Source organism: Cryptomeria japonica, chromosome 11 (assembly GCF_030272615.1).
Source record: "Cryptomeria japonica chromosome 11, Sugi_1.0, whole genome shotgun sequence".
Taxonomy (NCBI): domain Eukaryota; kingdom Viridiplantae; phylum Streptophyta; class Pinopsida; order Cupressales; family Cupressaceae; genus Cryptomeria; species Cryptomeria japonica.
Genome location: NC_081415.1, coordinates 531,547,297 through 531,564,765, shown reverse-complemented (window position 1 = coordinate 531,564,765; position 17,469 = coordinate 531,547,297). Strand labels below are relative to the sequence as shown.

The following is a 17,469-nucleotide window of genomic DNA, read 5'->3' as shown; positions in this document are numbered from 1 at the left end:
AAATACACCCTTAATCAAGTTCATTTGGTTGCATTTTTGCAGCAAATAACCCAAGGCATCAGTAGAAAGAACATAGAGGAAAGGTGACAAAGGACAACCTTGCCTAATAGATCATTGTAAAGAAAATGGATTACTCAAAGACTTGTTTATAACCAACTGAGCATTAGCATCAGTAAATAATATTTGAACATGTTTGCATAATTTGTGAAGGAACTTTGTTTGTTTAGGTCTTACTATCATTTTTGTCACAAGTTTGATTCTTATAGCTATTGCTTTTGCAATGATTTTATAAGTAGTATTAAGTAAGGTAATCAAACACTATCTAGAAACAAAAAACTTATTCTTCCCTTTTGGAATTAGTTTGATTAAGCCTTTGTTAATGTAAGGCCCTAATGAACCTTGCTCCAAAGCTTCCAAATAAAGAATAAAAATCTTATTTAATGTGTGGCCACATAGTTTAATAAAACTCAGTAGAGAAGCCATCAAACCCAGAGCTCTTATTATGGAGCACTGAAAAGACTGCTTGTTGTAATTCTTCCATAGAAAGATCATGATCTAAGAATCTACTATATTCAATATCTAATTTCTTAGGAATGTGATCTTTAACAATATCTTCTAGAATAGCTTGTACGTCTTGCCAATGTGATTCTTCTTTGAAGAGGTTCTATAAAAAATCTGAAATACATTCTTAATCTCTTCAGGATTAGTCTAAAAGACCCCTAAGTCATCTTGAATCGCCCCAATAAAATCTTTTTTATGTTTGTAGTTCAGAAAATTAAAGAGATACTTGGAGCCTTTATTACCCTCCTTAACCTAATGAAGCCTGGCCCTTATTTTAGCACCTTGTCCCTTATAGATATCAAGTTTATGAAGTTGGGATTCCAAAGAAACAATGGAAGATTGTAAATTAGTGTCACTAGGATTAGTATTCAACAATTTTCTCTTGTGGACTAATTTTCCTTGAAGAGATTTTTTACACTTACATTGCCATGCTAGTCTCCTGCCATATGCTCGCAAAAATTCAGCACATTGAGAAATAGCATTATGCCACTAATCCCTATAAAGTTCACCTTCCTTAGGCTTAGGGAAAGAATTTCAAAGGCCAACAAGAGCAGCAACACGTATAGGGTTTTTTAAATGTGACGTATTAAGCTTATAAGGCAGTTCAGACACTAAAGATTCACTGTCAGCCCTTGTAACAGAAGCCCTTGTAACAGAACACAAGATAGGAAAGACGTCTGAAAGGGTGGTGGAATAGTCAACATTAACACTCTATCCAGAGAAATCTTCAACAATTTGAAGGTTAGGGGATAAATAGAATCTATCAAGCCTACTAAGCTTTCTATCCACGCCAAACTGCAGTTAGACCAAGTGTACCAGACATTTTGATGGCTAGAAAATTTATTATGAATAGGATTTATAACTCCCAAACTATTCTAACAATATTGCCATTTTTCAAACTCTTCATTGCTTAGCTTAAGATTACTAGACTAGCTTCGATCATTTGAATATTTCATCATATTGAAGTTATTAAGTTACCTCCTGTCACCCAATCAACGTTAGGCAAATTTTGTGCCATCCAGTCCCACAATACACTTTTGTCTTTTGCACTGTTAGGTGCATACATTGAGCAAAAACCAATAGGTTGGCCATTGATAAAGGTGAGGATCCACACACAACTATGTGATAGGTCCTCGCCCTTATCAATAACAAACCTAAGAATCCATGAAGCTAAAGCAATGACCGGCCCCCACTGCCTTCCTTATGGGACATATAGAAAACAGATGCATCTCTGCATACATGTGATAAGGAAGAAGTGAGACGAAGATGCGACAAGGAAGAAGTGAGACGAAGATCACTAAGTTTAACATCCTGGAGAAACACAATATCTGGTTTCCACTTAATAGCATCTTTGACTTCATATTTGCGACATCCCTCTTACATTCCAAGACATAACTTTGAAACCCGTGGCAATGAGGGCTCAGAAGAACTTTCTTCTTGTGGCAACACATCATAACGATTAGCAAGAGAGATGGAGTAATCAACGATTCCTTGATCTTTAGATGGAGGTGGGAATCGAGACCTTTGCCTCGTAACTAGAGGAGAAGAGACTCCTCCCCCACCCCTTATGTTTGGTGGTGAAGAAGAATGAGGACCTTGAACGGTACCTTGCATCCCCATATATCTAGAAGGCTATTTCCTACCTTATTTGCTTCCAACCATCCGTCATAGCAGTATCATTAAGAGGTGAATCAGTCATTTTCGGAGACTTGTTATTATCTTGAACAACATGAGGGACTTGGGGCTGTTTTGACAAAGGCATGGTATCATTAGACGTTAAAAAATTCTAGGACTGAGATTTCAACAAATGTTGGTTGGTAGGGGAAGAGTTTTGTACCATAGTGACCTTGCTTTTCTTGATAAGACAGTCTCTTATCAGATGGCCCTCTTGGCGATAGTAAAAACAAGCATTGAGTTTATTAGTATACTAAGGGTTGGAAGAATTCAAACCCAAGGCCTATAAGTTTGATATTTTCTAATAACTGTTTGTTCAAATCCACTTCTACATAAACTCTCGGGTGAACCCTTAAGCTTGAAAATTTGTCTTCACTGTTTTTACATCAGATGACTCTTCCAAGCTGAGACACTATTCCAATGCAAGGTTCAAATATGGAAGTTCTGCCCACATAGGGTAAGGTGACTTAGAAGGGGCCTTCAAGATGAAAGTCTAGAGTCCAAGCTTGCAGATAAAAACCTGACCACAAATAACCCAAGTGCCATATTGTAGTATAGCTTGAACATGATCAGTTGATTTAAATTTGCATGAAACATAGCCTTTACCTAAACCCCTCATAGCCTCAATCTCCCAACCGCTATTCTCCCAATTAATTTTGGCCCATTTATAAAAAATAAAGAAATGACAGATATATCTTGACAATCAACAATGCAATCCATTACATCATCAGGGAGCATAAATTCTAGAGTTTTTCCTGCTCCCGCATCATTTGATTCCTCTATTGAGTTTGTTGATTCTACCATGCCACTCATCTCTGGCTCCTTTCCTAAAACTGGTGCAGCTTTGTCCCCTCATGTGCCTTGATTTTCTTCTTCCATGCCTTTACCAATCTCCATCAAAATATTCCCCTAATTCTTGGCCGCAAACTTCAATTTCATCTGCGCCTGATGTCCCATGTCTCCTTCGTTTTCAGCAGGTTCAACCCTACCATTCGGCAACGAAATAGGGATTCCTAAAGATGTACTCATGCAAGCCCACCCTCCTGCTAGCAACGTATCGAGTGCCAAAACCTACATCTCGTTCGCACCAGGAACGCAGCTAGGGTTAAGTTCACCTCCAAAAACTTCGTTGCAGAGTTCGGCCTTAAAAAAGTCTAACATCAACTCGATTGCTTTTCAATTTGCAAGGGGGACAATAATATATAATTAAAAAAATTATAAAATTAAAAAATTATTAAAAAAATTATAAGTAAAATTAGGGTTCGATTGAGATTAGGTTTAAGGTTAGAGTTTAATTAGGGTTAGTGTTATGATTCAATTAAGGTTTACGTTAGCGTTTCATTAGGGTTAGGGTCAATGTTAAGACTAGATTTTAATTAAGGCTTTAGTTTAATTAGGGTTAGCAATAGGATTGAGATTAAGCTTATGTTTAAGATTGGGGTAGACATTAGGGTTAGGGTTTAATTAATAATAACAATAACCCTAATTCTAAAATTAAAACTAATTCAAATTGTAACCCCAACCTATTACAAAATTTAAACTAATTCTAATTGTAACCCTAATCATAGCCCTATTTCTAGAACTAATAATAATTCTAACCCTAATTCTAACTCTAATTCCAAAATTATCAATAAATCTTTAATTAAAACCTTAACTCTAACCTTATTACTAAAATTACCACAAATTCTAATCCTCTTAACCCTAGCCCTAATTTTATAAATAACACTAATTCTAATTAAAACCGTAACCCTATTTCTAAAACTAACAATGTTTCTAAAAGCAACCTTAATCCTAATTCTAAAATTAACCTTAATTCAAAAATTAACACAAAGTGTAAGTCTATCCCTAGTTCTATCTAAATTTTACCCCAAACCTTGATTCTAATCCTAACCGAACCCTAATATTATCTCTATGCATAACCTTATCACCGATCTCAACCCTAACCCTCACCTGAAACCTATCCTTCTCCTCAACCTTAACTCTAATTCTAACTATAACACTAACCCTAACCCTAATTATTTCTCTAACCTTATATAACCCTAACATAAATTCTAACCCCAACTCTAGACTTAAAATTATACTAACCCTAACCTTAATCCTTACCCAATCCCTAACCCTACTCTAATTCGAACCCAAACCCTAATTGTAACTCTAATTCTAAACCTAATTTTATCTCTAATTGTAATTGTAATCCTATCCCTAATCCTATCCCTAACTCTAACCCTAACCCCAATCCCACCTTATCCCTACTCTAACTATAACTCCAACCCTAAGTCTAACTCTATCCCTAATTCTATCTCTAATTCTAACCCTAACCCTATCCCTATCCCCAACCTTAATTTAATCCTAAATCTATCTCTAACTATAACTATAACCCTAACCTTAAACCCTAATTCTAACTCTACTCTAACCCTAACCCTAATCACTCAATGTCCCCTTCCCCTTCCCCTTCCCCTTCCCCTTCCCTAATTCATTTAATATCTTACATGTTATATCATGATATATTTACTAACACCTTCACATATTGCATGTTAATGTGAGAAATAAATTAAAAATAGGCGCCTAAAAGATATCTCTAGTCTCTAGTCTCTAGTCGTATTAATGTGACCATATAACACCTTCACATATTGCATATTAATGTGAGAAATAAATTAAAAATAGGCGCCTAAAAGGATATCTCTCGTCTCTAGTCTCTAGTCGTATTAATGTGACCATATATGAAATAGAGTAATTTCTGCTCAAAAAAACACATTGATGCCTGAAAAAAGTAACGAAATGCTCTGATTAAATAACTTTACCACCGTACAGCCACCAGAAATGCTCCGATTACATAACTTTACCACCGTACAGCCACCGTGACATACCAGAACTGCTGATACATGCACACCCCCGTGAGTAAATCTTACCAGTCTTCAAAAATCAATTGCACAGGGATGTTCCGTACCTAGCTTGGGGGACATGTTTGCATGCCCCGTGTGGTTTTTCAGATTTTGCTTTTGGTCATGCATAGCGCACCCGGTGAAGTGTGTATAGAAGATCTTGTAGCATGTCATCCTCCTTATATATGCTCCAATTGTTTTGCTGGCGATTTATTATCTTCCAGGGCTTCCTGAGTTTGTAATGTACTTGCTTCCAAGCAAGCATCTGGCGATTTATTATCTTCCAGTGCTTCCTGAGTTTGTAATGTACTTGCTTCCAAGCAAGCATCTGAGAATTAATATGTGAATTGACTCTTGCTGCATGTTTCTAGATTTTTTATAGATTTTTTTATGTTGAAGCAAGCATCTGAGGATTAATATGTGAATTGATTCTTGCTGCCTGTTTCTGGTTTTTTTAATCAACATTTCAGATCACATTCTGATGTGATCCCTCATCAGGATGTTACGAGAGCTCAAGGAGTAATTTTTTCAATCCTTGAGCTTTCTAACATCCTGGAGAGTGTGATCCATCATCAGAATGTAATTTTTTCAATCCTTGAGCTCTCTGACATCTGACAAGTGTGATCCATCATCAGGATGTAATTTTTTCAATCCTTTAGCTCACTGACATCCTGACCTGATGATAGATATGTGATCCATCATCAGAATTAGCAGCAAGTGAAAATTGAACTCATTAAATTGAGTTTTGAGTTTGATGAAAAAACCAATCAAATTCAAACTTGGCAGCAAGAATCCTTGTGGAGTGTGGTAAATTGATATGATTAATGTGAATTGAGTTTTGAGTATGCCATTTGATGTTTAAGATGCGAGACATGAATCAGCACCAGCTCATCAGCTTTGGTCTTCCACACAGGAGTTTGGATAAAGTGTAGGCTGTATTTATATTGCCATTTGATATTAAGATGGCGAGAGAGAATAAGCATCAGCTTTGAACTTGTGCACCTGGGAGCTGACATTTGACATTTAACGTTGAGGTAGTGAATGAAAATGAGCATCACCTTTGAACTTAACAGAATTGGGAAAAAAGGCTGGAGAGAGAAAAGTTAATATTCTCAGAGGCAATGATAGGTAGCATTACCTTCGGAGTTTTGACAGAATTGGGAAAAAAGCTGGAGAGATAAAAGTTAATGTTCTCCAAAGGCATATCGACAATTAGCATCACCTTTGGACTTTTGACAGAACTTGTGAGTTTCTTGGAGATAAGACACGTTAATGATTCTCACTAACGGACAGATGTCAAATTGGCCGGGACAGTGTAACACATCTTTAAGATGTGTAAAAGGAAAAGATGCTTAAACACGCTAGTAGCATGGTCCCCAACAAACTCATCTAACTCCCTTAGTGGTTTAGATGTCAAGATATTTAATTCAACGATTCGACCCACCACATAAACGTTACCTCTGATGATGTCTGGACCCACGTAATAATTAATAGCACCTTAGAGCACGATTGCATTTGTCTACACTCTATTCTGTATTTGGCATTAAGTAATGAACTTGATAATGGCCTATTTTAAATATGTGCTTTGTCTTGCATAAATAATATTGGGCCCACAAACTGACCCAAAATATGTCGAAATATGTGCTTTGTCGTGCATAAATAATATTTTGATATCCTAATCGATCAATGTGCTCTTTTCTCTTCATTTATCAATTGTGCTTTTGTTTCACTCTGTTTGACATTGATAATTTTTCCTTGTCTTCATTCTGATCATTCCGAAGATAAATGTGATCAGAAATGTTTAATCAAAATACTAAATACACAATTATATCGAGACTCATCAATTTTAATGCACTGAAAACAAAGACAAATTATTTCTGCAATGAACCAGCAGAGTTGTTGACATCCAAATAAAAAATATTCAAATAATTGGTGTTTTTGCATTCGATGGAACCACCTTTAGGGGTGGAAGTAGTCCAGAATACCAACCGTTACAAAAGTCCTTAATCCGTGTACGTAGCATATGCTATAGAGAGTACGTCTTGCCTATTAAAATTAAGAAATAATGAAAATGCAAAATTTGTTTTCTATATATGACCGTACGAAGATTTTTCTTTCCAAATGAAAAGAAAAGTTTCACAGATTGTGACGCCGAATGATGCTGCTGCTATCCATCCAACTAAACTTTTAACTCACACTATACCTCCACATGATGGTGTAGAAAATGTTTCTAGGCAATATTTTCGAATCATTTTTGCTATCAAAACAAACATCTTCTTGAACAACCAATCAGAGATTTCAAATAGTGGGAGGCACTTCCAGTTTTCAAACGCACAATGAAAACCGCAGTTCTGAGCAGTGTGACCACAGAAGAAAAGCCCCAGATATTTACAATCTATAGCTCAGATCAAGATCTCTCACACTAAATGACATCATCAAATCCAATCGCAATGCAATGTGTTGTCCTCCCCTGAAACATCAAAGGAATAATTTCTAAGATCACAGCCTGTAAAACTAATTATACATAATCAAATGAGAATTAAAGATGAATTCTGAGACAATATTTACAGAGATAAAAAAGATTTGTCTCTAAATTGAAAACTATTGACTTGTTCCAACTAATTTACAGGATCCATCCTCAATGAAAGGATGCGGTGAACAACCTTCCCTTGGCAGTTTACCTCAACCAACTGAATACAAAGATTTCTTTGATTAAAAGTTTCATCAACATTACAGACTTATCTTAAACCCACTATTTAGTTTATTTTTCGAAATTACTCCCGAAGTTTTTAAACTAGCAACAAAAAGTAACGATTGAATTATCATACAGAAAACTAATCACCTACATCTGGGAAGGAAGGGGAAAAACGGGTACATTTATTTTGTACAGCAAATTAGAAATCTTTTAAAAAAAGAAATACACCTGCGCATAAGATTACAAAGGTTTTCTTGGTCAGTTAAATGAAGAACTGCAGAATCAATAAAATAGGGAACTAACCTTTATAGCCAAGTAACTCTGTCTGCAAATTTCAGCTCCATTTGGTTGTCTGATTGAGAGAGCAATTAGAATCATTTCATTTCATTAGTTGCAAGTGACATAAATATGATCAGCACTGCACAGTACAACAACCATCTGCACTTTGTCTGCCTGCCACAATCACATACGAGAGATCAGCAGTAGGCCATAAACTAGAAACTCAGATATGTTCAATATAAATATGATAAAAGATCTTGACACCACTCCATTATTTTATGTGGCTTGATAAATATAATCTATTGGCTAGAGTAACCACGAAGGCCTGCCAAATTTCCTGACAACTTTAAAAACAATCTTGTCAGTAAACCGAAAAGCCTCTATAGAATTATTTCTTTGGAAAAAAACAGAGCAGCTCTGATTCTCTCGTAGATGCGAAACTTGGATTCCTGTCGGAACACAAAAAATTCAATAATTCCGTAACAGCTTGTGCCAAGGAAAAGTAGATTGACAAATGCATCATATTATTTTTCACATCTAAAATCACCTGCTTAGCATAAATTGGTTAATACATTTCAGATGTAAACCATTGAGGCACACATAAAATAGTATGCTACTGTAATCACATCTAGATCTGTGAAACAATCGCCCTCCTATTGGTAATATTTAACATGCGAAAGAAGCATTTCTTTGGGGAAAAACAGGGTAGCTTTGATCCTCCTGAAGATGCAAAACTTGGATTCCTGTATGAATACAAAGGCGAAATAATTCCATAACAGCTTGTGCTAAAGAAAAGTGTTTTGACACAGAGCATCAGTTTACTTTTAAAATCCAAATGCACTGGTTAGTACAACCATTGAAGCACACATAAAACAGTATGCTACTGTATTTAGATCTAGATCTTTGAGGCAGTCGCTGTACTATTGGTACTACTTAAAATGCAAAACAATAAGGCACGACTTGGATTACTAATAGGAACTTTGATTAAGGAGATCGGCAAAATCTTTTGAACGGGTATAACAGAAAAATAGTTACAAAATTCCTCCTTGCATAAATCTTGCCAACAAGAGGAAACTGTTTAAACAAGTTTCAAGAAAGTCTCAATTATCAGCAACATTTCCCCCCCCCCATCTTCTAAAAAGACCTTTCAGGACATTTTCCTGAGCCATAAAAAAAAGTTATCCAAGCAAACAGCCAAGAAATTATTCAGTTTCTAAATCAACTAATGTCCATGCTATCTACTGCAGGGTTGCAGATAGACGGAACAAAAGAAAATGATCGCTCAAAAGGCGATGAATTTATCATCCCATCCCGTCTTCTTCGTTTGGGAGCGCAGGCTTCGGCAGGATCTGCCTCCACCCTCCTCCGAACAATCCCTCTTACCGCAAGTTGTTCTGCTGGTGTTAGAGGGAAAACCTGACCACTTACTCTGCATACACAGCTGTAGTTATCATAAACAATTCTCTGATTACAATTTTTATCACAAATGTGTGTGCTTCCTGTTAATTTGCACCGATAAATATTTGCCCAAACATGCTCAATACGACATCTTTTATCACATTTATGAGTAAGCACATCATCTTCATGATTTAGGAGGCTCGACAAATACACTACAGTTGTTGTCTCTTCATTCATGTCCGATTTAGCGTGAACTTCTTCCATGTCTTCCGACTTCTCGACTATGTCAAGCCTTTTTTTCTGCACGTCAACAAGTCAGCATCGTGTCAAAAACGACATAATTTCTGGTTTCAGAAACACCTATAATGCCTCTTTTTTCTGATAAATGATTGACTATATCTAGAAACAATAAAATAGTTTCTCCACAGCAATATCAGAAGCCACTTCTCTGTAAAATAACCAGGTCACCTAACATAGAGGTACCAGACCAAAAATAGCTCAAGAATTCCCCAAAAAATGGCAAGAGACAAAATTTAATAATCGATTTAAACCCTATAAGTGAATTCACAGCCTTACTACAAAGATCTCAAATTTTAAAGGCGCTGGTTACAAGACACTGCACAATGTAATAAAATAAACAATATTCAACGGAAAAAACGCCTGACCATAATATTCCAAAATGAAAAAATGTATGATCGCTAATACTCAAAAAAATTGCCATATCCTGTCAAGAATTAAAGCGCTCGCTCCAGTTTATAGCTATGAAAAAATTCACAAAGTTTTGTACTCTCTTTACGGTCTCAGGCCGTACTGTAAAGCTTAATTCCTTTCTTAAAAAGATCAATTATTTAAAATGGTTAAAACACAATTTCGCATAACAATTAACAACATTCTCTCTCAGCCGTCCAACCCACCACAAAATTACAATTCCCTCGCACCTACGGCTAACACAAAACCTATAATAAAATTTCTGGCAATTTTATCAAATGTGAATAGATCCTGCTACCAGCCTCTTTACATTGAGTGAAACTCTAAAGACTTCCGCCCAAGAAAGGGAGAAATTTGTAAGCTTCACAAGCAAACGAAAGATTTAACAAACCCATACACAAAAACAGAACTTCAATTTAAATCCACTGTTTCTAGATGTCGATTTAATACAGTCCACCGAAAAAGCCGCAGCTAAAAAGAAAATACTGCAAATAATTCTTACGAATGCTCAATGTCGAGAAATCATCCGAAACAGCCGGTTCAACGCACTATAATTTATTGTTAGCAGCTGATATTCAAGCATAAACCCTCTATTTCGAAGCCTTCAAGCCCTCTTCATGGGGAGACGAGGATTTCAGCTTACAATTTCACGGCATTTTACCTCAAATGGTCTTTCAACCAAGAAAACCAAACCCCAAAACCGCTATGCCGTGAAAAAAAAACCTAACACAGCTACCCAGCAGTAAAAGAGAAAAAATTAACAGAAAAGAAGCAAGATACTTACGTGATTTGAAAAGCCCCGAGCAGCGAAACACTGGAGAAAAAAATCCAACAGAGCACCACTCCAGCATATACCCACCACCCTCAGATTAAATGCTCAAACTCTTTCCCCCCCAACCAATATTTATATAGAATTTGTGCCCTTGAACCCGTGGTAGATGAAATGAAATTCTGGCAAATGAAATTACGATGAATTTGGTCAAACGTTATTAAGAAATATTATCTTGTTTATTTAGATCACATTTATCCGTTACTTCCCAGAACTTTGTGTCTATTTTGGCGTAAGACTCCCGTCGCAAGGAGATGACGAGTAGAACACGTGAAAACGCGGGTCACATATGTCCACGTCAAAGAAAGAATTTTCTGTACTGAAACCCTAGGTGAAAATGAATTTTATCGTTACGACAGCGTTCGAATGGAGACGAAAAAGCAGTCCACATACGAAAATGGCACTGAAATCAAACAGATTTTTAATGGCATAGAGGACCCCGGAATGTTGAGGATACAGAGCATTGTTTAATGAACAAGCAATTGCAGACACAGGTACAAAGGAGCTTCAGGAAGACAGTTGCATACAAGTTATAAAAACTTCAAATGTTAGCTAAAAGTTTACTGTGTCTGTTAGTGTTTAGACCGTTTTTCAATGGTATGTTACCTATAAATTCATGACTGTTCTTCAGTTTAATGTATTCTGTAATCTCTTTTTAAGCTTAATACAATATTTCCCCCAAAAAAAAGTGTGTTAATTAAAAGTTATTTTTTTGGTTAGTAAATTATATTGTCTCTAATACCCACATCTAGGGTTGGGCTCCATGATAATTTTCTTAGATTCTTGTAGATTGGGGTTTCATGAGGGGCTTCAATCTATTTTTAAGGAGGGGGAGGTCTTATGAGGTGGCAAAAGAAATTTTATAATATTAATTGGAATCTTTTTTTGAAAATAGTAAGTTCTTATTTTTTAGGGTTCTATCGATGCAAAATTTATGGGACCATCTACCTTAAAATAATCTTAAAAAATTTCCACGATGCCTACTAATTTTTTGTAACAAGCCCCCTCCATGATACCCCAATCTTATTTTATGATTTGTTTCTAGAGATGTGAAAGATTTTATGGCCTTACTTATATTAGTTCTTTATGTTTATTGGGTGTGTTATCCAATGTGGAGTATTATTATTGTGGTGTTTAATTTTATAGATTATTTGGTTTCATAGATATTATTATTAGCAATCATATTTTAGTGTACAATGGATCCGTGATAGTGATTGTATTCATTGAGTTAATCATTTTTAGTTATCTAGTGGGGCAATATATGAAATCAATTGTGAGGTCATTAAGCAAGTGGCATTTTGTTTACAACCTATTTCTCTATAGAGAAGTGGCAACTTCTTATTTGATTGTCTTTCTTTTTATTGCAAACACAAATGCCCCATACAAATGTAGTACTAAATTATTGATATTTTGGAAATTTGAAGTAGAAACCTCCAACTTGGAATGCTCATTACATCCAAAAGGAATACAAAAAGTCATATAAAAATAAGAAGGTACTTGTGGTTATAGAACTAAGATAATTAGAAATAAGATTATGCGGGAGAATTTTTTTTAGGATTGCCCAATGATTTTCACACAATTTCAAATGTTGTTTTAAACATTATATAAAAAAATTCATAAAGAAACTCAAAATCCTCTAACACAAAAGAAAAAGCAACCCTTTACAAGCATAAATTGTTTGAAGAAACATTGGCAACATATTTGCTTTCACGGGAAATGCAAGTGCATTGTGAGACATAAAAATCCTCATTTGAGTTGTATGAAGATCAAACAACAAATTGTTTGGATTTCTTTTGACAATAATCATCAAATATCATGATGATAAACAAAATGATAGACAACCATTAATCTTGGATGTTACGCCCTTAACCCTATAGATGCATAAGACTGTGAGTAGTCAACTTATGGCTACCTTCTCTTAACTAAATTATATAATTGTTGGTTAACATATTCATTTTTCTCTGAATTTTAAACAGAATGTGACTCTTTGCCCACAACAAGACCAATTTATAAAACAAAAGTTGGGTAAACTATTAATTAGTCTCCCTCTAAATTTTTGAAAGGTACAACTCCCTTCGTATGATCAATTTTTTTGGATTTTTGAATATAAATAACTCAAGTATACTTTTAACCAAAAATTAGTAATGGTATTAACACTTGTCCATCACCGTGAAACAAATGCAAGTAATAGAAAAATGGGAAAAGCAGATATATGCCTTTCAAGTTGCAATGCGACAATACAAAGATTATCACAGCATAAAAGAAATTCCAAACATAAGCATCAACTAAAAATTAATAACCAATGCAATAATTGAATGGCTAATAGATTAAAACACCTACTGAATTTCTAAGAAATGAATAGTTGCCTATATGAATGCTAATTAATCAAAGAATATCACATCTAGATTGTATGTAAACTCAAAGATTCACAACAAGTATAAACAAGATTCAACTTCAATGCACATAGACGGAGAAATCTGAAAACTTGGCTAGAATTTTAGTTGATCTTCAAACTTCAATCCATGTGGGGGAAGACAGGGTCTTGGTGGCACTTTGCATGGCATCGAAGTTGAGGAAGACAATTCTCTTAATCGAAGGCATCTTATCTATGTTTTACAATGAGAAAGGCAATGGGGATTCAAAATTACCACTAATGGTGATGTCTTTTTCTCCATCTTGTGTTGGCTCCTTCCCTTTGCCCTTATCATTTCCTTTCCTTCTTCTTCTTTGTCTTTCTTCCCTTGTTCTTTCTCTGGATCCCCTACTCCAATATTTGGTGTAGAGTCATCTCCATAGGTTTTCTTGGGACCTTGATCTCTCTCCAGAGGTGTGGCTATAGGAGAAGGATTTACATCTTGAGTGCTACTTTGCCTTGATGATTTCCTTGTCTTCGTCGAGGTAGTCTTGGAGACATTGTCCTTCCTCTTAGCTATCCAAACCCGAGTCCTCCTTAGGATGGTAGCAATCCTTCTATCCAAGTCATCCTCTTTCCATAGTGCCCAGTCAATAGGATCCAAGGATTGTGCCTATACATGAGAAATATAGATGGGCTCAATCATATCAGACCCATCATTAACAACACCATTGACATCCAACTCAAGTTTGTAACTCAATTTTTTTTTTAAGGTCATTCTTGACCAATCCCTTCTCACTTCAAGGTCATCTACACAATCTTCCTAGTAATCTTTTGATTGGGATACATCATGGAATGATGTCCCTAAATACAAATTATCCTTGACAAAATCTTTGCTGTCAAATTTTAGCCTCAAGACATCATTATTTTCCATAACATGTTTATATGTTTTCTTCACAATGTTTAAGGCATTTGACCGTGTTTTGCAACAATAAATCCCTAGAGTCATGGGGAACTGGATGTCTATTTCCCTCTCTCGATATATCTCCTATTTCCTTCATAAATATGTTTGCAAAGCTCAATCAAAGTGAATTTATCATTTGCATACCTAGGTATTTTTAGGGGGAACCATCAAAACCCCCTACTCTTATGTAGGTGAATGTAGGGAACAATAGCAAATAGCTACCATATACTTTAATCAAGCTAGTCGCTTCAGGAAAAATTATTCATTCTCGATGTCCTTGAAATTCTCTCACCAATCTCATCATGGATATACATCATTCACTTTTCTAAAATTTGTGTAGTTCCTTTGCAATTGCAAATCAGGGAAAAAAATCATAAATTTGAATATTTTCATCAAATTCCTCCATAAAGTCTATGTCAAGCAAATGTTGGGTGTAGGCTAAAGCATAGAACATATATGAAGTCATGTAAAAGAATCGGTTCAATCTAGAAGAAGTTATCATGGAGTGTAATCGATCACTAATGAAACCTTCCCAATCTAAATATGCTTCCCCAACATTAATAACCTGGATGAAGACAAACATCCATTTGTCCAAGTTAAAGGCATCTTCATCTCCTATAGGCTTCTGTAACAAAATAAGCATATCTACAATCTCCCCTTTCAATAAATAATTATGAATAGTTTTAGGCACTTTTGATTGCCCTTTTCTAGGATTTACAAACCAGTCTTTAGCAATCACATTAATATACTAACCCTTCTTGGCATTGAATTCACATTGGAACAAAGTAAAATCTCAGTGAGCATATTTTGCTCTATTTGGGAGCTGGAAGAAGTTTTGATTGGTACCTTGGTCTAGGGTTATGAGGACCCTATTATCTTGCATCTTATTCCCTTATATTGGGGTCATACTTGTTTATACATTCCAACACCAAATATATGCATTGCACAAATACCAAGAAGGTAACAACTTCAAGAAACTCACCCTCTTCTAAATTTTGTGTGATTAGATTCCTATTAGGGCTTTGTACTTTCTATCAAGAATTCCTCTAGTTTAATATACCCCAATTTGGCATCCCCTATCTCTGGTAGAGAACACTTGAGCCCATTGAAATGCTTGTACCCCAAATATTTGTATTTCATGTTGTCTCCCTTTCAAGGTAGAAATGTTAATGAAATATGGTAAAAAAAAAACCTTTTTAACTTCAATTACTTATGAATGCCAAATACAAAATTCTAACACAAAGCAACTGGTTATATGGTAGTTCTAGAAAGCTTACATCTCTGCAACAATGGCAGTGATTGGGATGACTTGTTGCTCCTTAACCTTTATCTTGCTCCTTCTTTTGATATAATGAATCTTCTAGCCGAAGCCTTAGGTAGATAAAGAAAGGATTTTGAAATGTGTTTCTAGTGCATTTAATGCTCCACCCACTTTTGCACTCTATAATAATGCTTAATGCTTCTCACCATTCATGTCATTGTCACTTTCATATCGGTTCAAAAACCTCCATCAGATTCCATCTTTAGTTCTGGTATTCCTTTTTGACTCTGCCCAACATAATCTCTCTTATTTTGATTTCTCAATATTTTCAAAATGAGTGGTGGCTTTCATGATAGTTCATGACACTATGTCGAGAGGTGACCTTAGTTCTTGAACTCTTCTTCGAGCCTGAAACATGCAATAAATCACCTTGAAAATGTCATCGGGTTCCAACCATGACTTTGAAACTTAGCCTTTATAGTCTTGAGGCTTTACTTTTCCTTTATGTGTTTCGATGTCAACTAAGCAATCGAGTTTCGACATGGTTTGAGAACCATTATTGGAGTCTGATTCCTAATTTTGAACTCAAGGCTTGACTAACTTGAATTGAGGCTTCAAAGGTAGAGCAATATTTTTGTTCAAGTTCATACATCAAAGTTCAATAAGAAAAATGGAACTCATAACTTGGTGTCAGACAAGGCATCAAAAATCGAAGTGACATCTTGAACTAAGACCCAAAGCTGACAGAATTGAAAAGTTAATGAACATGGACTTGCAATTTGGTGCAAAAAGTATGTCGGATTCTGACAAGCCACTTATAACTCCAACTTTGAATAAAAGCTAAGTGTCAGACAAGGAATTGAGGTGCGACAAAGTAGGTGGAACTCGACTAAAAACTAGTGTGTTTCAACCACGTTTCAACAAGCGCTCATGAGAAAAATGAGTGGAAATTAGATCGGTTCAAAGTAACTTGTTGAATTTTGATGGGTGTTCTATAACTTACATGATAACTTAACAAGCTTTTAAAATGACGACAAAATTTTACCTAAACTTGCAAAATGAAGGGTAAGACTAAGATAAATGCAAAGGATGAAATTTGGGCAATAATAATCATTAATATAGTCTTGTATAAGCAGTTAAATCTCTCTCTCTCACACACACACAAAAAGAGAGAGAGGGTATTGACTCTCTCTCTCTCTCTCTCTCTCTCTCTCTCTCTCTCTCTCTCTCTCTCTCTCTCTCTCTCTCTCTCTCTCTCTCTCTCTCTCTCTCTCTCTCTCTCTCTCTCTCTCTCTCTCTCTCTCTCTCTCTCTCTCTCTCTCACACACACACACACACACACACACACAAACACACAAACACACAAAATAAAGAGAGAGAGACTATTAAGTTCTTATTGGATATTATTGGAGGTATCCCTCTTAAACTAGATTAGGAGGTTGACCCCTTTAAGTCGAATATTATTATCAACTATTTGTAGCATATTTCTTATTATATTTTTTTTATTGTCCAAGTAGTTTCATTGCAAATGGTATCATAATATGTTCCTTTAATTGTGAAGACATGAAACAAGGAGAAAAAAAATTAATAAATTTGGAGGTCATTTTGGGAAGTGCATCTCTCTATTTTTGACCCCCAAATATATATATATATATATATATATATATAATGATTTCTAAAGCCATATGAAGCTACTATATTGTAAATGTAAGAGCATTTGGAGCAAAATTCAAGGAGTTATTATAGAATTAGAATTTTCACAAAATTAGCTCCTAAGATAGCAAATTGACAATTTTTTTATTAAATTCTAAGGGGTTGAACAATCACAAGTTGGTCAATGTATAGTCACACTTTGGAGGTTAGTGGAA

The 17,469-nt window shown here is 35.4% G+C and overlaps 1 protein-coding gene across 1 annotated transcript; it reads right to left on the bottom strand.

Moving 5' to 3' along the window:
- Positions 1-7,025: 7,025 nt before the first annotated feature.
- LOC131066462 (uncharacterized) lies at positions 7,026-11,657 on the bottom strand. Its single transcript, XM_059213800.1, has 3 exons — positions 10,979-11,657; positions 8,113-9,786; positions 7,026-7,584 (listed from the first exon to the last, which is right to left on the bottom strand). The coding sequence occupies exon 2, from the start codon at positions 9,748-9,750 to the stop codon at positions 9,307-9,309; it is 444 nt and encodes a 147-aa protein (XP_059069783.1). The 5' UTR covers positions 9,751-9,786; positions 10,979-11,657; the 3' UTR covers positions 7,026-7,584; positions 8,113-9,306.
- Between the last annotated feature and the right edge of the window lie 5,812 nt (positions 11,658-17,469).